The sequence below is a fragment of the Ambystoma mexicanum genome, chromosome 3p (assembly GCF_040938575.1).
Source record: "Ambystoma mexicanum isolate Mex_15411 chromosome 3p, UKY_AmexF1_1, whole genome shotgun sequence".
Lineage (NCBI taxonomy): Eukaryota > Metazoa > Chordata > Amphibia > Caudata > Ambystomatidae > Ambystoma > Ambystoma mexicanum.
In genome coordinates, this window is record NC_090925.1 from 25,060,123 (window position 1) to 25,084,889 (window position 24,767).

Consider the following 24,767-nt stretch of genomic DNA (forward strand, 5'->3'; position numbering starts at 1 on the left):
GCTAACTCAGCCAGTAAAGGAAGAAATACAGAATACCACTGAGTTCAGAAAATCCATCGCAGGGCTATCCCGGGGACACGAAGCAGCTAAACAATGGGGTGGGGGGGGGGGGGGGCACTGAATCCTCAGTCACGTTATTCGTTATTAAGTGACGTTATACACTTGCAGGGAGAACTTGCAGCAGCCAAGCAGAACATGTCCCTCCTGGTTTCAACGATCGAGGACTTGGAAAACAGGCACAGGCGTGAGAATTTGAGGATCAGAGGAGCGGCAGAAGGAGTGGAGGAGGGAGACCTCTGTAAGTGGGTGTTACATATGTTCCACTCTGCCTTGATGGGCACAGGCACTATACAGTTTCAAGGTCAGTCCCTCCTGATTTTTCAAGACACTGCAACATTAACCCTCCATAAAACGTCAAGCTTTCCAGGTAATCTTGAAGAAAGTACAGAAAGAAGATCTTCGGTCCAAGCACTTTCTTCATCCGTTCTTCGTGTCTGCGGCAAAAAAGAACAAGGGTGTGGGTATTTTCATTGGGAGGAATGCTCAATTTAGTCTGGGGAGGCTTAACACTGATAAAGCGGGTACATGTGTTCCTGAAAGGGTGGTTTAAAGGGGTGCAACTTAGAGTAGCTTTGATATACAGCCCCAACACGGGACAGAATGAATTTTGCAACGTGGTACTGAGGGAGTTAGTTGCCTTCTCGGCGGGCCATCTGGTACTAGCAGGGGACCTACAGCTGGCCTTTGACCCTAATTAGGACATCTTGAAGGGTTCTTATGTGGGCATGATGCAACCGTCCCAGAGTTTTTGCTGCAGGCTGGCTGAAGCAGGGTTGTCAGACTCCTGGAGGCATGTATACCCGGGATTAAGTACTTCACCTTTTGCTCCCATGTATACAGAACTTATTCAAGCATTCACTACATTCTCGTGGGTCCCAAGATACTTTTGTGTATAGAGAAGGCTGTAGTAGGGGCATTCATGTTCTCGGACAATGCTCAAGTACAGGTCTCATGGGTCCTGTGCCCGCAGGAGCCTAAGCCAACATCCAGGAAGATGAACCCTGCTCTTCTTCAAGATCCTGTGTGTTTAAAGGAGATTGGGGAGGACATTGACCAGTTCTACTGGGAGAACCCACAGGGGGACATTGATGAGGGGGTCCGATGGGATGCATTTGATGCATATCTGAGAGGGACTCTTATTTCCAAGTGTGTAGGGCTAAACTGTATTAGGGGAGGAGAGCACGATTGACTTTTGGGGTGGCTTAAAGGCCTGGAGGAGGCTTATATTTCCTAGGATCACACAAGAAGTATAGTGAGCTTCAGGCGGTTCACAATCAAGTCAATTTGATTGAGGGGAATAGGGTAGAATACCTCCTAATGAAAACTAAACAGAAGTATTATGAGCATGGGAATAGAGCAGGCAGGCTGCTTGCTTGGAAGCTAAAGACGATGACCTCTCGCCAGAGTATTGGGGAGTTAAGTGGGACTGGTGGTAGGGTGACGAGATCGGAGGCCGAGAAGCTTGAAGCCTTTGAAGAATATTATAGAGCCCTGTACACTTCAGATAGGCCCAGCCTGGATGGGATATGCTCTTTCCTTGAGGGGTCTACGTTGCCAGTGGCCTCAGAGGCCCCAATGGGGAAAGTACTAAGGAGGCAATATTGCAGGCTATATCATCTCTGCCAGTGAACAAAGCTCCTGGGATGGATGGTTGCACTCCAAGCTTTTACAAGGCATTCTCGGGGAATCTACTTGATCCACTTATGTTGTCTTTAATTATATGCGGTGCCCGGGTTGTACGTTGGGCACTATGGGTGAAATGGGTATATCAGTGATCTATAAGGAAGGGAGGGACACTAAGTTTAGCTCCTCATACCGACCCACAGCAGTTTTGAACATTGACATAAAGCAATATGTGAAGGTCTTAGCAGCCTGATTGGATCAGATACTTCCTGATCTTGTAGGGACGGACCAATCCGGCTTCCTAGTGGGTAGGCAGGCTGGGGACAATACAATGAGGATGGTTAACCTTATCGACATTGCACATAGGAGGAAGGAACAATCTATGATCTTAGCCTTAGATGCGGAAAAGGCCTTTGACCGGGTCGAGCGGGCCTACCCTAAGAGCGGTACTTTGAACATTTGGTCTAGGGGAGGAATTTGTAAGGCACGTGTTTGCCTTGTACTCGGCACCGACAGCGAGGGTATCAATTATTGGATACCTGTCCAGCGGGTTTCGGCTGACGAGGGGTTCTCAGCCGGGGTTTGCCATTGTCGTGGCAGCCAGGATGAGGGCGGTCCTGCGGATATGCAGCATTCCGTATGCAGGTGTCACACATGAGTTGGCTTTGTTTGTGGACGTTTTACTGCCTATTTCAGTTCTGGAAGCCTTTCTTCCTTACCTTTTGGACCTGCTTTAGGGATATTAGGAGGTATGAGGATTTTAAATTAACCTTGATAAAAGCGAGGCCTTAAATGCAAACGTGCCCCAGGATAGGCTGGAGAGGATCAGACGTATTTCTTCCTTCTGTTGGGTGGTACATAGCATTCACTTTCTGGATTTACAGTTAACGGTTTGCTATTCTGGTCAATATGGGGCCAACTACCCCGGGCTGTTAGATTCTATCATAGCCGACCTCAGGAAATTGGGGGCACATTTTCTGTCACTGCTGGGGAGGAACGCATCCATAACGATCAGTGTATGCCTAGGTTAATATACTTGTTCCAGGCACTTCCAGTAGAAGCGCTGAGGTGCACCCTGAAGATGCTTTAACAGGAAGTTGTGGCTTTTATTTGGCAGAACCTTCCACCCTGAGTGGCCGAGTCAACTCTCCATCGTGCTAGATCGAGAGTGGGCTCGGCAATGCCCCTCATACTGAGATATTTTCAGGCCTCGAGCCTTAGAGGCCTCAGAGATTGGGTAGATCCCAGGTCCCCCAAGAGGTGGAGACTGGTGACTGTTAGGCAGAATCATATGCAGTGCCCTTTGGGAACACCACACACAATTAAGACTACAAGTGACAGTACAAATTTACCTCTGGTACAAGCCTGTACTACACAGTAAAGTGCAGCGATGGCTAAGCAGCCAGGCTTATCTCAAGAGTAAGTGAGCAGTGTCAATATTTGCACAAAGGATAGCAATTACTATGATTCAAACAAACACTGACTCAAGGTTTTCAAGTAAAAGAATATACATTTATTTACACATCAGTTGTAAAACGTTTCACTAAAGTAAAGCAGTTGAAAAATCACACTTTTAATGCACTACACCACACCCAATAGATTCTGGACAAATGAGGCTCAAAAAGAATTGTGGGCAAAATGGCACTCCAGCAATTTAAAAGGGAGGGAAATAAAAAGTTAGGCAAGAATTGAACACCAACAAGTAAGTAAGCAGGCCAGTCTAGAAAAAGGAACTACAGTGAAGAAATCGGATTCAAACAGGGCCTGGCCGAATGTCAATGGGTCCAAGTATTTTGCTCCAGATCACACAGTTCAGGGTAATTCACGGTTAAGTCTTTGCCAAGAGTTCAAGACAAAGTTGGTCAGCAGAAAAGTTAGTTTAAAGAATGGAGAAGGACAAGCCCTCAGATTGGCAAAAGGTTTCACACAATTTCACCACGGCTGGACAAAACGAACAACTCGATTTGAACAGTACCTTAAATGGAGAAAAAAGGCTGTAGCTGAGGCGGATGTTCCTGGCAGGTCCTGCAGGCTCACGGTTCCTGAAGCGACTGTCGGACTGACACGAAGTAGGAAGACTGGAGGGTCCTGCACTGCCCAGGGAAGAAACCAGCAGCAGAGCAAACCAACGAATAAAAGGTGCGCTCCTTAAAACGCAAGCAGGGTCAGTTCCTCTTGGCTATCCGGTTCACTGTAGCTCTGTACAGCAAATTCGACCAGAAAAGGGAGACCTGACGAGCAGTTTGGCAAACTGGTTGTTCCCACCAGCTCAAGGGGAGAAGATTCCTTGAAGATCTTCCCTGTCGTCGGAGTTTGAAGATTCGGACATGCAGCAGGGCTTCACCGGGCGTTCAGTCGTTGTAGGGGTCCTCCTCTGTCCGCTCCTCTTCGGTTCTTTCTTTCCAGTGGCGACTTTGCCTTTCCAGACCCAGAGACCTGCTTTTTATGCAGTTGTCCCCATTCACACAGGCTGGCTGTCAATCACACAGCAGGGTGGCTGTCCCGCTGGGACAGTCACCACAGCCAATCAGATCAGAGTGCGACATAGATCTCTAAGGAGACCCTGTGCAGGGAGTCCTAAACCCCTCCCTCGCATCCAGTACCCCCCAGACATACAGGCGCCTAAGGAGAGCTTCCGTGAAAGGACGGTGAACAAAGGAACCAAACCTGGTTTGGAGCGCAGAGAAAAAAACGAGAAATACTTTTACAAAAAGAAATGGTGAATAAACCCAGCCGGAACCGAATAAAAACGTATATGGTCAAGCGGGTTTAAGCTCCAGGCTACCAAGATAGCCTAAAACAATACCATGGTTATTTAAGATAACCGCGGTAGGAAAAAAGGGTAGTTACCACAGCCACCAGCCAAGTCTTAATGAAAAGGGAGCAAAACAATGCGCCAAGAGAAACAGACAAAAAAGGATAAGTATTAACCCTTTCCAGAATTCCATTTAAGTTAGTTTGTACTGGGTCTTTGAGTTTTAAAAGACTAATAAAGTCAATGGCAACTTAACATGTTTCTGAGAGACAGTAGTCCGTCTCAGAAAATGGAGTTGGGAAGTCTGAAAAAGACAACCCTGTGTCACTGCACTGAAGGTGCTGTGTGACAAGCAGTAAAAAGATGCCTATGGAGTAGGTGAGGCTCCACAGTCTATGAACACAAGAAAATGTTAAACACACAGCAAAACACATGTAAGAGTGGGAACAAAGACTCACACTCTTACCAGGTGAAAAAAAAAATCCTAGAAATCTAGCAAAGCTGCTGAGGGACTCAGTAGGTAAGGGAAATGAGCCATTCTGGAGAATTCTCCCTAACCGTGACAGATTGGCCTCTCAGATACATGCCTTGGATTCCGCATATTATGCAACCCCAACAACAGATTAGGCACTAGGCTTTACAGAGCAAGAATAGGGCAACAATAGGGCGGGAGCAATCGGACCCATGGCTCCTTTTGAGTAGCTCATCTTCTTCCATGGGGGTTGGCGGGGCTTATCGCAGAGGTGTATCGATGCCTGATGGGCGAAATTAATGATGGGCTGCCATTCTACTGTGATGCTGGAAATGCATCGCATGGACAGGGCCTCCGTATCCTTGTCCTTTACTGCCCTTTATCGTGTGTTCTGTCATGTTTTCCGTGCAGGAGTTCATGTGGGACTCCTGGCAGTGCAGCATTCTCTTTTGGTTTCGTGTACAGACTCATGGGATACCCTTATGGCACCCATGGGTGGGGGTACAACCCTGTGCCCCTAGTGTATGTTTTTGGGCACTTCAGTGCGGCCCACAGAGCAGGGTATGGGCTGGTGGCAGCTCCATGCGGAATTTGCCAGGTGCCCTGAGTATTCTCCATTCTGGGATACCCAGACCCTGCCATTGGAATCAGTTGATTCCTGATAGGAAACAAGATGGCCCCTGTGGCCTCTTGCTTTCTATTGCCTGTTACCTTGTTTTCCAAAAGCCCTGGGAAGCCCTGACTCTGCCCCTTCCCCCTGACTGGCTGTTGGGTGGAAGTTCCATATATGGTGTTGTTGTAAAGTCCAGGCCAGACTGGCTGGAGCCTTCCCAGTGACTGTATGTTGTGGGTACACCCTGTGGGTGAGACCTGGGTGAATAGAGTGTGTGACCACAACTTCTTGTTGTGGATGTCTGGTTTCCGGTGTTTGCCACAATGACTGAGACAGCCCTGCCCGAAACTGGTATGAATGCAGTGTGGAGTGTTGAATGGCTGGGTACTTGTCCCATTACACATACATTGTTGTGAGTGTCTGGAGAGAAGTGAATGGCCTGAATGCACTATGCACCTGATTGGATGCCTGCCTGCATGAATGCCCATCTGACCGATTGGTTGCCTGAGTGTGACCCAGCAGAATGAATGGGAGATCAACTAGTATATCTAAGGCCTCTGACTGCTAGAATTTGTGTTCAGAAGCTGAAGAGAAACTGGAGTTGAAACTGAATCTTAACCTTGAAGTCCTGCTGGAAGAGAAGTCTTGATGCTGCTCTACTTCATCAATCTAAAATCTGCTATGTCTCCAAGGACTGACCCAGAGAGGACCTGGTAAGGCGCCCTCTTCCTGACCTACGAGGAACCATCGTGCACCAGCTGATCTTTGACAAAACTCCCTGGTAGACACGACAGGCTGCCGACCGGAGATGGAGACCGCCGCGGAATCACAAGGAGAAGCGCCCGGACACTGTTGTCCATCATCGTCGACGATGTAACATTTGATCCAAGGACGCTCTCACCTGCACCGTCGACTGCTTTGTCCCACCGGAGAAAGTTGAGGCTTCCGAGGAGCATCCGCCGGTGGGTTTCCCGCCACCGGATGACTGTAGAGACGCCGGACGACTCGACCTTGCTAGGCCACAGTACTTCACAATCTCTTTGCTGTCCTGAACTATCGTCATCGAGATGCCCCGCACGCCTCTTCCTTGCAGGACACCAATGCTCCGTCATCGCTGAGCACCGCTAGGAATGAAACTGCTGTCTTGCCGTCATCGTTCACCCCTTTTTTCCTCGTGGGATCTCAATGATCCGTGGCTCCTGCCTTAAAGAGAGCCGCTCAAGAAGGACGACGAACTCTGCTATTCCAGGTACATTGGGGTTGTATAACTATTTTAGAAGGAAATAAGACTCTTTTGAACAATATATGGAATGGGCTTGTATGATATATCTTTATTTACAGGTTGCCCAGGTGTGGGGATGTCCACACAGAATTGTGCCTAGTTGGTAGGGGTCAATATTCTGCCAATTGTTCTAACCAACTGCTTTCCTACTATATCTATTGTTGGTTACGTCTATTCCTTGATCTGTGTGACATTTGACCAGTTGATGCACTTTAATGAGATCTGATAATAATTGTGGTACCACTTTAGAACTGTATATATTTGCCATTGTAGATTTTCTGAGTACAAAGTGAGTTATTGTGGTAGTGTACATAACCTTGAATATTAATTATATAAAGACTGTGTTTTAACTAATAGTGTGTTGTGGGATGTTTTTACCCATGCATCCAAGCCCTACCATAAAACTGTGCAGTACTGGCATGGAAAACATCATGATGGCCAGAACTCCCCAGAGAGTGCACAGGGAAAACATGAAGAATAGGCTGCCACCCATTTCTGCCTATGTTGTGAGCACAGGAGGGCACTGCCTAAAACCACCATTGGGCTACACACCCAGTAGCCTGAAACCATTGGGAATGGCAATGCTGATTGCCAAAAAAGCAACTCAGAACTGTGGGGAATTCATTTTCTTAATCCCAAAAATGGTTGCATTACCGGTACTCGCCACTATCAGAAAGTCGGCGTTTTAAAACCACCAGACTTTGGTGTAAAACTGAACAAATGAAACAAAACCAGGCCAAGGAAAGACTTGCTAAGAGGTGGAAGAATATAAAACTATATTCTGAAATGACTTGAAGGAAGTAATTTAATGTATAGGTACAAATTGTCAGTTTGATTTGAATGTAGAAAACTGGGAACAAAAAGTGACATTTAGCTGAAACCTGGCTTAATGAAACTGGATTCTGCCTGACAACTACCCCCGACAGGAGAAACCTGTTCAGCCACTCTTCCCAGGCCTAGCTGCATCCTGCTGCCCCTTGCCAAAAGGAGTTGTAACCTCCCTGATTAGATTAGGGGTGGAGCACCTGGGAACTGGAAAGAACAGAACAATGCAACTTCCTTGACTCAGGCAAATGTTATATTGGGGGCGTCATAAAATAGCTTCCTCTTGGGAGAAACTGGGGGGCAGCTGTGCCTCTGTGAACAAGCTGGCTTGGGGGAAGTGGATAAACCAGTTATTCCACCATGTGATTTGGGAAGCCACACCCCTTTTTGACCAGAGCATAATTTTAAAAAGATAGATAACTCATAGTGCGGACTTGTCAGAATTATATAAGTAATATCATTATTTTTGTGATTTTTCTGTGAACATTTTAAGAGGTGTTAGGACCCTGGGGTATGTTCCTGGGGATAGTAGCGGAAAAAAGGTTGTCACTCCAAATGTATGCATGTTAAAAATCTGACACTTTATCATCTGTAACCCATATCCCTGGTGCACATTTGTGTAAAATCTGGAAAGGTTTAGAGGTCGTTATCTGGATGAAAAGTGGAGAATTCTGTCATCAGTGGACACGACATCGTACAAAGACAGGGATCGGATGGTTTGGTGCTACAGAAAATATGTTAACTGGACCTATAATATTAGAAAAATGGTACATAGATAAATATGTATTTGGGTCAGAAATAGATTTGTGTGCAATCTGACAAGGGGAGGTTCCCCTGACCATAAAACCTACAGCATCACTCTGACTCAAATTTCCTTCCCCCAATCAAGGGAGAGAGGAGGAATTGGCCAATGATAAGTGAGAGGGGCAGGTTTAGTTATGACCAACACACACACCCACTTTTCAAAACACATAAAAAGAGACTGCTGGGACAGGTAGAGACATTCAATTCCATTTGCTGCGGAGCATGCTGACCGACGACTTCACATCCAGAGATCCAGACTTCAAATCCATCAATCTCCAGAACCTGTAGCAGAAATTGACTCCAGAATTTGTAGCAGAGAGGCCTGAATCCACCAGCTAAATCCTCTTCAGCAGGCCTCAAAACCAACCAAACTATTCAACAGCCGGGTGAGCCGTTTGAATTTTGCCGAGAATTTTTGCAAGAACCTGTAGCAGTACCCAGAAAGCAGTGTTACATCCAGAATCCAGAGAGGCTAGACCAGCAGAGCAGAGCTGACCCAGATCGCTGTGAGCAGAACCGGTGCCTTATTGACCCGCCGAGCAGACAGAACCGCAGCCGGACGTGTTGACCAGATCCGTGACGAGGCCTATTTCAAATTGATATTGTGAGTACCTAGCAGAACTGTGCAGAACCAATCTCTTAGGTTAAAATAGTTTGGATTAGATTATTTTAACTATGTAGAACTGCCTCCTAGAAATCGTGTCATCTGTCATTTTTAAAGCTGCACAACTGTCACCTGTCAATTCTGCAGCTGCAAGCTGTCACCTGTCATTTTGAGTTTACTTTAAATCCGAAAAACTACCTTTATTTAATCGTCCGTATCTCTGGAACCGTTTGTGCTAGGAACGAGATTTAACTTTCCTCTGAAAGCTTAGAATCTTTAGAAGCTTTCCAACAAGCCTAGAACCGACTTCACGATTCACGCACTCGCGAAATTTACTGTGATTTGCGATTTTGGCTCAATTTCGCCACTTGTCAAAATAGCAGCTCCATTCTTTCTTTTGTTAACATCCGTTTGCAACTTGGTAATAACTCATAGAGCATTGCTAAAGTGAGCCTGAACTAATACCAACACGCATCTCCCACTCACCCTGAATCTCTAGAGGGAATTAAAATCAGTTGGCACATTTTCCCATCCATTGCCATCACATTTAAAAAGCATTTTGGGCCTGTGTTTCAAACTCCTACCTGTTTCCTCTAAGCTTGCTGGGGGGAACTGAATTTCGTATTGTATTTGATTGCATTCCTGAGAATTGCTGCAACATATGTCTTTAAAGCACAACACGCTGACCATTGTTTTAAACATAGCGGCCCCCAGCATTTACCCCAGAGTCTAACAAACATATTTTGTACCTATGCACATGTATATATTTGTAAACACAGTGGCATGTCAATAATTAAATATAAAAGATAGTACCTGGGGCAGGCCTAAAATCTAGCACAGCCCCTAGTGAAAGGTCTGGGAAGAGGTCCTGTAGATAAATTAGGAAAAGTTAGCATTTTACATAAAACTAATGGAGGCTGCAGCATCTCAGAGTTTATAGACCCCTTACCTGATAGTCTGTCTGATCCTGCTCCTGCATGGTAGCTGTAACGAGCATGATGACTTTACACACACACACACTGGGTCTGCAGCTGGTTAATTCTTAACAGGCGTCGCACAAGGGCTGACAACAGTTAAGCCATCCCTCTTTATAATGGTATCTCAAAAGTGGCGGGCTTTGCTGATATCTGTAAAATTAACTCCAGATGGTCACCAGCTTCTGCCGCTCAAGATAAGGCCCTAGGACTTTGAGACTGGATCTAAGGGTCTTGGGGGAAGGGGAGGGCTGGGGGATGCATGGTCAGCCAGATACCATCCTCCCGGAAATTCCAAGGGCTCCTCCACCGCCTGGGGCTGCATGGGTGTGGCAACATCTCCCGGAAATTCAAAGTGATCCATCAGAGCTGCCCCTCGGGGCTCAGACCACAGCACTTCCACCATACCCATCCTGCTGAGGGCTGCAAGAACAGGCCATGCGGACACCGAGGCCATTTCCAGCCTCCCCTGGAATTTCAGAGATCAACAGCATGTCCGCTGGGCCTGTTCCTGTTGAATTACAGCTGTAACACCACGGGGCTGGGCCCAACATCTGCTTTTGAGCTCTCTCTCTATATATAGCCGGCTGGCAGGGGTGTGGGGTGAACATGGCTTGCGCAGACCCTTGTGCATGTCATTTTGCAGCCTGAGTGCCTTGAAAAGGACAGAGACCTCCACCGATGGCCCAGGATTCACACATGGACCCTTGCAGAACCATAGGGTCTTGCTTCACAAGCCTGTTGGACTCAGACCCATCACCCCAACATTTATTATGAATATTATTATTCATAAATTATTTTTTTTTTCAAAAGGTTTTCTCCCCAGCATAAACGATTGACAAATTATGAAATATTAATTTTAATAATCATAAAAATATGATGTAAAAAATGTTTTTGCCCAGCATAACCGGCCAGAAAATTAAGAAATATAAATGTTTAATAATCATAACAATATGCGTATTAAAAATTAATATTTAATAATGTCCCATTTTTGATATAATTACAAATATATTTTCGATTTTTTTTTTTTTAATTATTTTTTTATTTTTTTAATTCTTACCTGTCTTATTATAAGTGTAGACACCCTGCCACCCTATACTCAAGACCCTCTTTAAAACAACCACCCCTGGTCAATGCCCAAAGCTTCAATCTTATGTATACCTTACCGCACCTGCCCGGTCGCGCTGATGCTGTTTAATCAGAGTTTCAACCCGGTCCTCAGGATTGGCTTGGACCTACAGCCAAAACACTGGTGTATATATATATACACCCTGCAAGCCACGCCCCACCCTTCAAAAACCCGCTCCACACTTCCGGTTCTTTGGGGGGCATCCGTAGGAAGTCCCCTTGGGCCCCAACCCTTGGGGGGACCTTCCCGATAACCCCCATGATATCACATCCAGTGGGACACCCCCGCTAAGGACCCAGGGCCTGTTAAACACACCTACATCACTTCCGGGACAGGATTTTGCCCAGACAGAACTTCCGGGGGAAACACGAGGGGGCCACGCCCCGGATATGACGTCATAGGGACCGGATATCCCGCCCTAAAGGCGCGTGGAAAGCTGTCAAGGCTTGTTTGATGAGGAAAGGTATCATTGTACACTACTGCTATTCATACTTAAGCATATACTGGCTGTTTCTGGGCATTTCAGCCTCTGACTGCTAACATGACAGCAGGGACTAGTAAGGGCTACACTTCTAAGGCTGCACACTGGCATGCTAAGCCAACACTGTCATTAATATATGGTTGATAACGAAATGGGTTTAAGACTGCATTGCTAAAGTTGAATTCATGTATGGTAGATGTGCAGTTGTAGATTGACTTGTCATGTCACATGATGCCAATCAGGCTAAACATCATGTGATGTCACTTCCTGTTGTGATCAGATGTGCGATGAGCTCCCATGGTGCTTTGCAGCAGAGGCTTTTCATAAATGAAAGGCTGTCATTTTCTTTTGCTCGATGCAAGTCTTTACTGCAGTAATAGGGGGGCAATGCGAAAACAAAAAAAAATCCTCAAAGCTATTTGGAGGAGTAAAATGATGCAATCGTATAAGGGTAGAGGTGTGGTAGGGGAAAGAGACCACCATGAGAGGTTGGAGGTGGTCTGGGGAGGCAGTTACAATTCCAACGTCTTGCAAGATGACTGCGGCTACAACGGAAGATGTGCTCAGAGAAGAAAATGTGTCACATGAACCAAAGAGTGATAGAGGGTAATGGGAGAGGACCTGGGGTGGGGGGGGGCAACTGAGAGGAGTGGAGGGGATCCCTGAAAGAGGAGGGGGGCACTTGGTGAGTTCCTGTGAGGACGGAGATGAGTTTATGATTGTAGAGCATCATCAGGGCAATCCTGCGGGCATGGGTAGTTCTCTGCCGTTATCAGGGGAATGTCGGAGGAATGCCGCAGGAATCAGAAAAGAGTGGGAAATAAATGTACTTTGACATCTGCATTGATCACATTTACTAGGCAGTGGGGTAATGGGTCTTTCTGCCTCTGGTCATTGCCAAAGGCCATGGCAAGCGGGCCCAAAGAAACCTACTGGTGCAACATGTAGAGTGGCCACAGCTAAAGGTCATGGCTAGTGGCCCCCAAAGAAACCTACTGGTGCAACATGTAGAGTGGCCACGGCCGAAGGTCATGGCTAGTGGCCCCCAAAGAAACCTACTGGTGCAACGTGTAGAGTGGCCACGGCCGAAGCTCATGGCTAGTGGGCTCCAAAGAAACCTACTGGTGCAACATGTAAAGTGGCCACAGCTAAAGGTCATGGCTAGTGGTTCCCAAAGAAACCTACTGGTGCAACATGTAGAGTGGCCACAGCTAAAGGTCATGGCTAGTGGTTCCCAAAGAAACCTACTGGTGCAACATGTAGAGTGGCCACAGCTAAAGGTCATGGCTAGTGGTTCCCAAAGAAACCTACTGGTGCAACATGTAAAGTGGCCACGGCCGAAGCTCATGGCTAGTGGGCTCCAAAGAAACCTACTGGTGCAACATGTAGAGTGGCCACGGCCAAAGGTCATGGCTGGTGGGCTCCAAAGAAACCTACTGGTGCAACATGTAGAGTGGCCACGGCCGAAGGTCATGGCTAGTGGCCCCCAAAGAAACCTACTGGTGCAACATGTAGAGTGGCCACGGCCGAAGGTCATGGCTAGTGGTTCCCAAAGAAACCATACATGACATCACTGTTGAGATCAGTAACTACATCATATACGTGGACCCCTTGGTCACTGTTCTTAGAGAGGCACAGCTCCACCTCACTGACAAGGACCGACTAGACCGAAACACGTGTCTGTGGTTGCTGTTGGTACTCTTGTTCAGAGGAGAATTGCTTAGCATTTCGGTGCTGGACTGCCCCATGGCAGGACAAAGACTGATCTGCAGGGATATTTCTCCTCTGTGAAAGGGACGGTGAGCTCAAGACTCGAGCGAGACTCTCCCAGGGGCCATCCACCCAAGAACAGGTCAATGGGCTGTGTTCATGCCGGTAGAGAGACTCCCAGAACCCCTCTTGTTTTATCATATATGACATTGCTGATTATAAGTAGAATATTTTGGGGGAGCTCTCTTGAGACATATTTTAGTTGAATACACTTAACAATAATAGCACCACGACATGGAACAATCCACGGCTACAGAAGTATTATGATATGATGACATGCGGCGCATTCACTTGTAAACTTATACAATTGAAAACAAAGATACGTACTATTGTACACACGGTTTAAATGTCATGTATTAGCATGCAATTACAATACAGTGCAAGGAAATGACCTGATTTAGGTAAATCTAGCGCAGGCATTCCCAACATAAGTACATGTAGTAGTAAAATCGACAGATAGAAGTAGAAAATAAATACTAAGTGATACGAAGATTGTCAGGTTTACATTTAAATGTACTTGTCTCCTTACAATAATAACTTTACATGAACACATTATTTACTAAATGACTTTTATTTAAAAAAAATACTAACATATAAAACAAAGTAACCCGTGTGCACTGCGACAGTATAGAATGTAAGAATTCAAATATTTGTAATATACTCAAAAATAATTACTTATACATACATAATTACATTGATGGAAAGGAAAAGAAGATAAATATTAATTAAAGACATAGAAATGATATCACTAATATTTGTAGTCATTTCTTTCGAAAATAAATTGATTTTTGATTCCACTATAACAGATTACCTTCCAAAGTACATGAATGATTAAATACTATTCTTCTTTGTAAGAATGTCTGTCATCAATTACATGTGTGTACCGTACACAGCAATTAAAGAAACCAGGGCAGAATAGAACGTACTGTGCATGTATGAAATATGTACATATATGTTATACAACAAAATAGAGTTGGCATCTTTCAAAATGTAATTAATCAAACCATTGATAAGTGTTGTCACTGGTGATGCCATCAGGGAAGTAATTAGTGATGTCATCATTGTGCTAGACGGTCTTGCTTGAAATGCACGTGCTCAATTTCACAGGTTTTGTTCCGTTACATCTGATCACCTTTATATTTTTACTGAATATACATGGGCTCACAGGACTCCACTACTGTGAGTCTGCCTAGATGTTGGAAACACGACTGAGCGTGAAGCAGTATTTCCCTGTACAAAACATGGCAATCTTATGACAAAGAATATTTATTGCTTAATAACTCAACTGTTCAAACAGAGAGTGGGGGGCCTGTAGAAGAGGTCACAGGCACTTTTATTTGGTTAATAACGCATACCTATCGTGCCATCTGTGCTGTTGAGGCAGTCTTTGTCCCGATGGAGAAGAGCGGTGACCCCATGCATAGAGGCAGACCTCAACTCGCAGGGACCATCCCTGGATGCTTTGATCTTGCAGGCCACCTGGTCCTCAGCCCGCTCAGTTCAATGGCCAATCCATGCCAAACATCGGTAGAAAGCGTTCATTGGGATGGGCGTTCAGTCCCATCCTTCGTGCAGAGCCATTGCCTGGACGCCACACAGTCAAGCGCGCTAAGGTGTTCAGAGTTGACATATGCACAGTCCAGGCCAGGGCCTGTGTTCTTGATCTGGATACTGCAGAGAGGGAGAGAGCAAACGCACATCAGTAAGTTATGTCCTTGCCTTAATATACAGATCGCGCATTTCCAAGTTCCAGAATAAGGAATCCAAGGTGCCATAGACAGTTGAGAAACCTGAGGGGGTTCTCCCAAGTAGACCACGGGAGTCCCTTATTCAGGTGGCCAGGGATGAGCAGGCGCTCTCAGATCCCAACCCTGGGGGTGGACGAGCGAGGGAGGATCAACTGGGTAGAGGAGCCCAGGGCTATGCTTGTGGAAATATCCAAGGTGAGACATAGCATTATGCCAAATTAAGGGGCGAGGAAGACAAGGTTCCTCAAGCTTTTATAGGTTGTGCCACCTCAACCTCCCTTCCCCCAAAGGATCTCCCTTATCCCAAGAACCTTCAGTATCTGATAGATACCTTAGGAGCCAAAACCCTGTTGCATTTAAAACCCACAACTCCCAGAATCCTTGCTCTACTGCTTCCCACTCAAATACTCCCCATCCTTCGTCTCCATGTCCTTCTGGTTATTCTTTTCCGAACACCCAGTCTACTAGGACAAAACACTACCATTCCCACAATCCTCCTAGTTTATTTCAAGATAGGAAACCCAGTCACTCCCCTCTGTCTCACAAACCTATCAGTTTCAGACTTCTAAGTTTATCAAACCCCCTGGTACAAACACTATAATTTCATATAACACCTCTTCTCCTGTCTGTCCTGCTAAATACTTGCACTCTAACCCCCTAATCCCCTTTTCTGACACGAACCACAACCGACAACAAACTGGTAATAAAAGAGTTTACCGGACATGTCCCAACACAAGGGTCAGGCAATTGAATTAAATCACACACCCGACGGCCCTTCCTTATCCCCACAGGGATAAAGGTGGAGCAAGAGAGCACCGTACGAGCAAGGCAGACCGCACAATGAGACAGCTATCCAGACCCAGCAGTTCAACAGGAGGAGAAAGGCGGCAAATATCGAAAATGCTGATATGGAGAGACACAACATTGCCCTTTTTGACAAAACCCTGCGAACCCTCCGCTGGGAGAAACTTAAGACCGAGGACAATAGCCCAAGTTTGCTGCAGCATATGTCAACGGTACACAAGCGTATCGACGCCGATAAGCCAGAGCGAGGGAGACTCCTGCTTCCATGCTACTGGCCTTGACTCGAGTAAAAAGGAAAGCCAAGCTGTTCATCACAGCCAGTGAGTCGAGGGGAGAGCCAATAAGAACCGGGCTGTGGGAAATGAAAGTCGCAAAGTGAGAAAAGTTCAAAGAACTGTAAAATTGTAAAGGGGAGACCAGCTGCAGATGGGGACCAGCACCACATGGGTGCTGGTCCAATTAACTCTGGTCGATCTCCATCTGAGTAAAACTACAGAAACCAGAAGGCCTATCGGAAAGCTGCCAAGATAGGTCAAAGTGGTCTTACAGGGGGTCAAGCGAAATCCCCATACAGTCTAAAGCCTTTCACCTACGAACTTTAAAGAAAGCAAGGGAGGTGAATCCCGCCATACAAAGAAAGCAAGGGAAGTGAATCCCGTGAACATTGAAAGTGAATGTGAAGTTGGCAAGTGTGAACCCGGCAGAGGGATGCTGACGAGAAGGGGGCAAAGTCTCAAGTCCCAAGAAACAATGTGTTGACAAGAGTGAACCCGGCCGAAGGAAGTCCACTAGAACTGTTTAAAAAGACATCAAGAGTTGTGAAGGAAGGAAAAGCCCTAGTGAACCCGGTGGATGGAGGCTAACAGTCGAGAGGGGTCCGAGCCCAAACGAGGGACATCCAGAGATGTAGCCATCACCCAAAGTCCATTAAGAGAAGTAACTGTTATTTGATTTGTGGAGTACAATTTATGAACTGTCAACGCCCGGAAGAGGGGGACCCAGGGGTGAAACAATCACCCGAGAAATACGTAGAACAGAACTTAGTGTTTGTTTATTGTTTTTCTGAATATACCCATCAGGCCCGCGGGAACAGGAAACCACAACCCCAAAGGCCTTTATATCGATAGGAACTGTTTTAGGATCCAAGCCTGGAAGAGGGAGATCAGAGAGGTGAAAACCAATCGCCCAACATCATAAGGAACAGGGGTCAGCGCACAGAAGAGGGGACCCAGGCGTTTAAAGTCCTCACACTAAGTAAAAGGGAGACAAACTTTCATTTTGTTTAAGGTACTTGTGTTTTGTTATTGAATACGTCAGGTCCTCATAAGCAAGAGACTTTCAAGAGAAACGAGACTTGGCCATTGACGGTCCTGATAGCTGCAAGTGGAACTGTTGTCTCATGCTGGGGAAGCTCGAGAGTGTACTGTGCTCCAAGATTCCACTTTACTCCGTGCTCAAAACGTGGGGGAGGGAGATCCAAGCTACCGCATCCTGATATTTTATTTGTGAACACTTCTTTCTTTTCTTGAAAACCCTCCCACATCCTTTTTGTATTAGCTGTGAGCTTTGGAAATAGGTTTCTTAGTATAGGCCCTTTTTATTTGACAAGACGCCTCTAGGACTGACTTATCATTTGTTGGTCATAGCTTGCTCCCATTTTAGATTTAGGTTTACATTAGGCGTTTTTCCAACCTTCCGATACAGTTTAATAAAGACCCTTGAACTGTAATCCCTTGTGTCTGTCTTTACTGTTGCCACCATGAGTTCCTTACACAGTATAATAGTACTGGTCCCTGCTACTATCTCTGATACTGCATTTTCTTTGGGTTTCTTTGAGGCGCATTGGATGCAATGAGACTGGCCTAACAGCTGACCACCCGTGCCAAGCGAAATCGCAGAACTGAGCTGTGGAATGCACAATGCCTCATGCTTCTGCCTGGGTTAATTCATGAGCCCCACTGAAGTACACAGCAACGACGCTGCTGGCTCAAATCCCAAGGCTGCCAGAGACTGCCTCGCAGATATGACCGTGCTTTTCACAACTGCAGGCATCCTTTCCCCCTGTTTGTTATCATACGTGCATTATATGTGCTGCTTTATGGATGGAGAATCGATTTGGCCACTTTGTTTGTATATAAGGATGAGCCAGGCCATCGAGCAGAATGCAGCCCTCCCATGCACTGGTGTGTTTCCTTTGCAACCCATTTCTCTCTACCTTTTGGGCTCCTGTGTATTATTTGTGTCCTAGTGCTGAGTGCCTGAGGTGTTGGGACGCACTGGTATCAGCAGCAGGACAAGCCTGCAACACATTGGTGCCGAAACCCGGGAGCTCCCCTTCCTGGCGTGCCTGACTGGGATTTACAAAAATACAATGGGTACAGTGTTTTCACTGGACCTGTTGCGTGCTGGACTGGGGGACTCTGCAGTCTTCAGGGACTTTAGCAATAATGCACAGACAGTGCCCCAGAGTTCTGCAGTGGTATAGTACATGGGGTTGGAAGGGCAACTACAGGACTGCAATCGGGTCAGAGCATTCTTAGGCACCTGTGATACAATCAGAGCACCTGTAGTGGAGAGAGTGTAGGGCCGACGCTGTACAGGGCACATGGTAGGAGGGTGAGGTTGGAAGCCTGAGTTAACCTGCAGTATCGCTGATACCAGTTCCAGATTAGTCAATATGGCAGATGCCGGTGCACTTACAAACAGCTGGCAGACCCGTCATATAAATTAAGGTTGAGGGCAGTGCTGGAGAGGTTGAGGAGCATGGTGGACAATTGGGATGTGACCCCCCCTAGTCAATACAAAAGAATATGGAGGTGGGGGTCACCCAGGAACAGCACTTACAAAGGGTACCACAGGGAAGGGATACTGGCGATCGTTGTGCACTACAAGCAAAGCACCAAGATTTCACGAAGGTGATGATGATAGAGAGGGATCAGAGCCCCTTGGATTTTGCAGCCATGCTTACACAAACCTTCATGAGGGTCACAATATGGCGGCTGTTGCCAGATGACATAATCAGGGTGGTGGAAGGGAAGGTGGGTGTGGAGGAAAAGTTAAGGTCCATCCAGGTGTGGGCATAAATTCTGAAAGCAGCTGATGACGCATGTTTGGCAGTGAGAAAAGCAGTGCCGGTGAAGGAGTGGGAGGAGGAAGAACACACAGAGGGGCAGGATTGTGAGGTGCTAGCACCAGAGCCGGTGCGGATTGGGGTGGGTGATGCAGAATGTTGTGGGGGTGGCTCTGTATTTCTGAGAAAGGGGAGGAAGAGAAAGAAGCAGCAGACATGGGCTGGCTGGGTACTGGGGAGGCAACTTTGAGGGGAGGGAGGACATGCTGGTAAAAAGGGGTGCAATGACAGATTTGGCAAATAGGGGCCTGCATGGTGAAAGAGGCAGGGTACAGATAGTCCCAATGGCTATGGTGACGGCCACTATTGGGAGTACCACACACATTCTGACACACAAACAGGGTACTGACAGTATGGCGGGAGACATACCGGGACAGAAGAGCAAGAAATAAACTTGATTTCGGAAGGATGGGTGACTGTGCACCTTAAACGGGACAGTGAACAAAATTCCGATGGAAGGGGTAGTGTCAGGCGAATTACATGAATGCATATCGGTGACTGTCAACACAACAGGACGTTTTTAGGGCATGTGCACCAGAGATGGATCTTAACAGGTCCACATACAAAGAAGGTTGTCAGTGGCTGCATGACTCTATAGTGTTTGGGGGAGGGGTGAGGGGGGAGAGCACAGTATGGTGAATTACAATTGGTGGGGTTGACTTCATCTGAGCGAGAGCGGCCCATGACACCTGACAATGACCTACAGCCACAGCTAATGGCATCCATAGAAGATACAGGGTGTCATGTGGTGGAGGGGCCACAGCTTGAAGTGATAAAGATTATCCCACAGAAGAGCAAGAATGGGGGGGTCAAAGGAAATGTGAGTGGCTCCTGGCATACCAGCAAGGGGAGGATGAACAAATAATGCAATATATCAATGCAGAGAAAGAGCAAGACAATGGACATCGGTGCCGGACAGAGATGACCTGGTGGCCCACTGGCAGGAGCACAGGGACATTTGTGTGCCTCATTGGAAAAAAAACTGAAAGAGGAGCCAAAGGAGGAGCAGTTCAAGCAGATGGATGTGAAAGGCAGACAGTGGAACTGGCTGTCGTTTGTTCTCCGTGGTCTACTGAGAGAGCGGTCCGCAACCAGGTATTCACCATGCAAGATGCTTTTTGGGAGAAATATGACAAGCACTGACAAGTTGTTGCTGACGCTGACTGTGGGTGCACCTAGGGACTGGGAGGTACTAGAGGCTGGCTATGGACTGGAAAGTAAGAGAAACATTGACTTTGACAGTGCACACAAACATCAGAGATGTGAGGAGAGAAGGAGAGTGTGGAGTCGAAGATGACCCTGAGGTTTTTAGCCTCACATGTGGGAGCAGGAAGAGGGCCAAGAGAGGCCGGCTAGAGAGTGGCAGGAAAGGAGGGAGCCTCAGGCTGCTGCCTGGGCTAGTTCATGAACCCCGTCTGAAGTACACAGCGATGACACTGCAGGCTCCCTTCCCCCTTTTCTCCGAAATTGACCCGTTTGTCATCATACTTGCATTATATGTGCTGTTTTATGGGTGGAGAATCGATTTAGCCACTCCGTTTGTTTACAAGGATGAGCCAGGCCTGTTAGGCAGAATCCTGTGCTGTTCCCATGGGGAACACTGCAAAAAGATTAAGACTACAGGAGTAAGCAGTAAACCCAATTGGTAGCAGTCTGTACCACCCAGATTTACCTGGTAGCTGTGGCTGAGCAGTCGGACTTCTCTCAAGAAGAGTAGGGCAGTATATAGAGTATACACAATAGGACTAAAAACACAGTAGAGCAAACAAACACTGACCAGAGCATTGTATAAAAAGTATATCATTATTTATTTAAAACACACTTTAGGCAATATACTAGCACCCTAAATCAAAAGCAAGTTAAAGCACAGTCAGGTAAAGTATACACACCTCCCTTAATAACTATTAGACAAGTCAGAATTAAAACACCACGATTTGTTAAACAGAGGTGAGCGCATAATCTGATGGCACTCCAATAGTTCAGTTAAAGGGAGAGAAAAAGGCAGAACATAGAAATAAAACAGGTCCCAACACTTAGGAGTTCTCAGCAAGGGAATAAAGGCAGTATAGACTGTAGAGCCAAAGTTCATAGGCCAGCCCACTTAAAAGGGAGCAAAGCGAAATGTGCCCAGTATCACACAGTTTAAAAATGCACTAAAAGTCTTTGCAGAATGTTCAAAAGAGGTTGGGGCGATTCAAGAGGGTAAAGTTAGGAGGTCTGGGGCCAACCCCGTTGGCAAGCCAAGGATTTAAGGGTCACCTTGGGCAAACCGAAGAAAGGGAGGCCAGGCAGGACACAGTACCTTAAACAGAGAGGAAGCTCCAGCGGTGGCAGTTGTTCCTGGCAGTGGTTGCAGTTTGTTGTTTCGACCAGGGGAAGAGATGATCTCGTCGAGGAGGAGACGTGGAGTAGTTGCACTGCACAGGGATGAAGCCAGCCACGGAGTTCGTCAATAAAAGGAGCGTTCCTTTTATTCGCGGTCAAAGTGGTGAAGCTTGGCTATCCGGCCGCCGGGGTGCTTGGCACGGGCGATTCGACCAAGAGACGTCTTTGGAAGGCAAAAAGGGCAAACTGGTTGGTCCCACTAGCTCAGAGGAAGAAGACTTGTCCAGCAGAAGATCTTCTCTTGTCGTTGGGAAAGTGGTGAGGTAGTTGCAGCATGGCTTCACCTGTGGTGTCGTCGTTGCAGATGGCTCAGCTTCTTCCCTCTTTGGATTCTTAGGTCCTGTGACGACTTCTGAAGTTCCAGTCCCAAAGGCACTGCTTTTATGCAGAAAAAACCCCATTCATCAGCCTAGCTGTCAATCACACACGCAAAGTGGTGAGCCGGGCGGCTCACCACTGGGCCAATCAGAGTAGAGTGAGACTTGGGTTGCTAAGGCAATGCAGTCCAGGGTGCCAATTCCCCTCCCCACACATCCTGTGGAACCCAGACAGAGTGGCACCATTTGAAGGGCTTCTGTGGAGAAGCCCGCCAAAATAGTTGAACAAAGGGCTTGACCTTGGTCAGAGTTACAGAGACGGACACAAATGCCATTTTAGAAAAGAGTTCTGCAAAAAGACCCAACCGGGGATTTAATATTAAATAAATAAACCAGCGGTATCTTTAACATTGGACCAAAAAGTGGTGCGTTTAAAATCAATAGGAAAATCCCATAGAGAATATTCTGGTGGAATATTTTGCGTGGTAACCACTGCCACCAGCCAGAAACTGGGCAAGGGGGGACTGGACAGTGCCCCCTTGAAAACAGACCTAGGGGCAATATAATTAACCACTTCCAGTACTTCCACAATATGATGGCGTGTACTGGTTCTGTTCACAATTTCGGACTAGTAAAGTCAATGGTGACTTTATATGCCCTGGGAGACAGTAGTCAGTCCCAGGGTATGGAGTCTATGTTTGGGGGTCACTATGACACCCTTGTGTTACTGCACTGAGGGTGCTGTGTAACACACACATAAAAAATAGATGATACCCTATGGAGTAAAAGACCCCATAGCCCAAAATCACACAAACAGTCAGTGACATACCTCAAATCATGCCTAAGAGTGGGAGGAAAAGAGTCTCACTCTTAGCAGGAGAAAAAAAACAAACCCCACAAATCCAGCAAAGCTGCTGGGGGACTCACTAGGTTTGGGAAATTAGCCTATACAGAGAATTCCCCCTAAAAAGGCTTGCGGGGATAACGGGTAGGCAGAGCAGAATACAGCCCTCCCACGCACTGGTGCGTTTGCATTATAGCCCATTTCTCTCTACCTTTGGGATCCTGTGTATTATTTGTGCCTGGTGTGCTTGAGGTGTTGGGGCGCACTGGTATGGTGGGGAGCAGAACGAGCCTGTAACGGTCCCTTACCAGCAGACGGGACTGGTGACAAAGCTAAAAGATGGACCACAAGCAGCTGCTCTATACAAACGCCAGTACCATAACTCGAGCATCGATTGCTAACATCATCCAACAGAGAATCTCATGGCAAAGAGACTAGTGGCTGGGAGGCATCCTTAAACTTTGAGGAAAACTGGAATAGAAGCGTTTGACTGCATATTTAACGATTGCTCATATCCTCCAGGGTCTTGCTCCTCTTTACATCGTTTCCTTGTGCTCCCTAATGTCTCACCTCCTGGCGATCATCAACACTCCCTCCGCAATAAGGCCAGGTGTGGAGGAACAATGTAGGATGTAACGAAGGTTTAACAGAAACTAGAATGAAATGAAATTGTAAATGAATACAAATCAGAATATGAAAGAAATCTGAACTAGGCTTTACATTCAACTCCCAAGCCTGGTGCTTTTAGAGAGACTGAATTCCATTGATGCCTGCCGTGAGAATGGGCTTCCAAACTTGGTTCACAGAAGAAAAGATTACATTCCTCTTCGTAATGTTTTTTCTGATAGATGTTCTTCCAACGATGCCTCATTTTTATATCTATCTCCCAGCGCAGCTGTGCTTCTTTTCTGCCACTAGGCGGTACGGCACGGCTCTGCCCGATGCCTCTACGAACCAGACTGACCATCGGGTCCTATATATATAATACATATAGAAGGACCACTCCAGAAATCTCTTAAAGACCACTCAACCAAAAGAAGCATTCTGTCCTGACTGAGAATCCAAGCAGTAATGCTTTTCAAACATGTATGTGCAGAGATGTCTGCGTAGCTGTCTGGCAAACGTCCAGAACGGGGACTATGTTGCAGAGCGGTGGTGGTGGCCAGTCCTCTGGTGAATGAGCGCCAAGACCATGGGGTGCATCCTTACCAGCGAGATCATAGCATTCTGAGATGCAAAGGATGATCCACCAGGACAGGGTCTGTTTGGCCAAAGCACTGCCAGGGTGGGCACCAGCATAGCCAACAAAAAGCTGCTCATCCTTCCTGGACTCCATCGTCCGAGAGATGTAGGAGCTGAAGGCATGCACCGGGTCCAGCCGATGGAATTGTTCCTACGACCTGGAAGGATGAGGCGGAATAACAAAGAACGGAAGTTAGATCTTTTGAGGGAGATGGAAATCAGAGACCACCTTCAGAAGAATGACTGCCGAATTTTCATCGTCACCTTCTCTTTGGAGAACACCAAATAGTGAGGTTTGGAGCTCACTTACCCATCTAGCGAAAGTGCAGCGACCAGGAAAACTAACTTACAGGTGTGTAATCTTAAAGAACAAGAATGAAGGGGATGATACAGCCAGAAGACGAAACTGGCCTAGAGGAAACTGCTTACACAATCCCTGCAAAAATTGCATGACCACAGGGATTGTCAAAAAATAAACCCTGCTCGGAGGTTCTCTTTAAAGCAATTGCCACGATGCCCATCTGCAGCCGGTTAAAGAAAGGAACAAGTTACTTACCTGTAACTGATGTCCTCCAGCATGAGCTGGGAATCCTCTGTAAAATAAAGCAGTTTCGCTTTAAGCTAAAAACTGCATTGCCGCTTGTATAGCCTATTGCTGTCCCTTTGGGCAACATTGCCCTAAACAATGACACTCGTACTCCTTAGCGCCACCCTTGGTGTTCATCTTCAGATTTGGTTGCGCACGTAAAGTGGCAGTCAGACCCGAGAAGAGCCGTAGAGGGGAAGGAGGGAGGGCTCACATGTGAATCCATGTAAGACCCATGCTGGAGAACAAGAGTTACATGTAAGTAACTTGTTCCTTCTCCGCATGGGGTCTTTTATGGATTCATAGGCTACGAATACGA

At 46.7% G+C, this 24,767-nt stretch overlaps 1 protein-coding gene across 2 annotated transcripts in view; it reads right to left on the reverse strand.

Moving 5' to 3' along the window:
- Positions 1-13,755: 13,755 nt before the first annotated feature.
- Positions 13,756-24,767, reverse strand: part of LOC138580089 (C-type lectin domain family 2 member B-like) — a 137,919-nt gene continuing 126,907 nt past the window's right edge. Inside the window, exon 5 of one of the 2 annotated variants that reach the window (XM_069650364.1) lies at positions 13,756-15,063. In XM_069650364.1, the coding sequence (XP_069506465.1) occupies positions 14,931-15,063 (133 nt within the window). In that variant the 3' untranslated portion in view covers positions 13,756-14,930. The remainder of the gene's footprint in view (positions 15,064-24,767) is intronic. The other variant, XM_069650363.1, reaches the window with a different exon arrangement.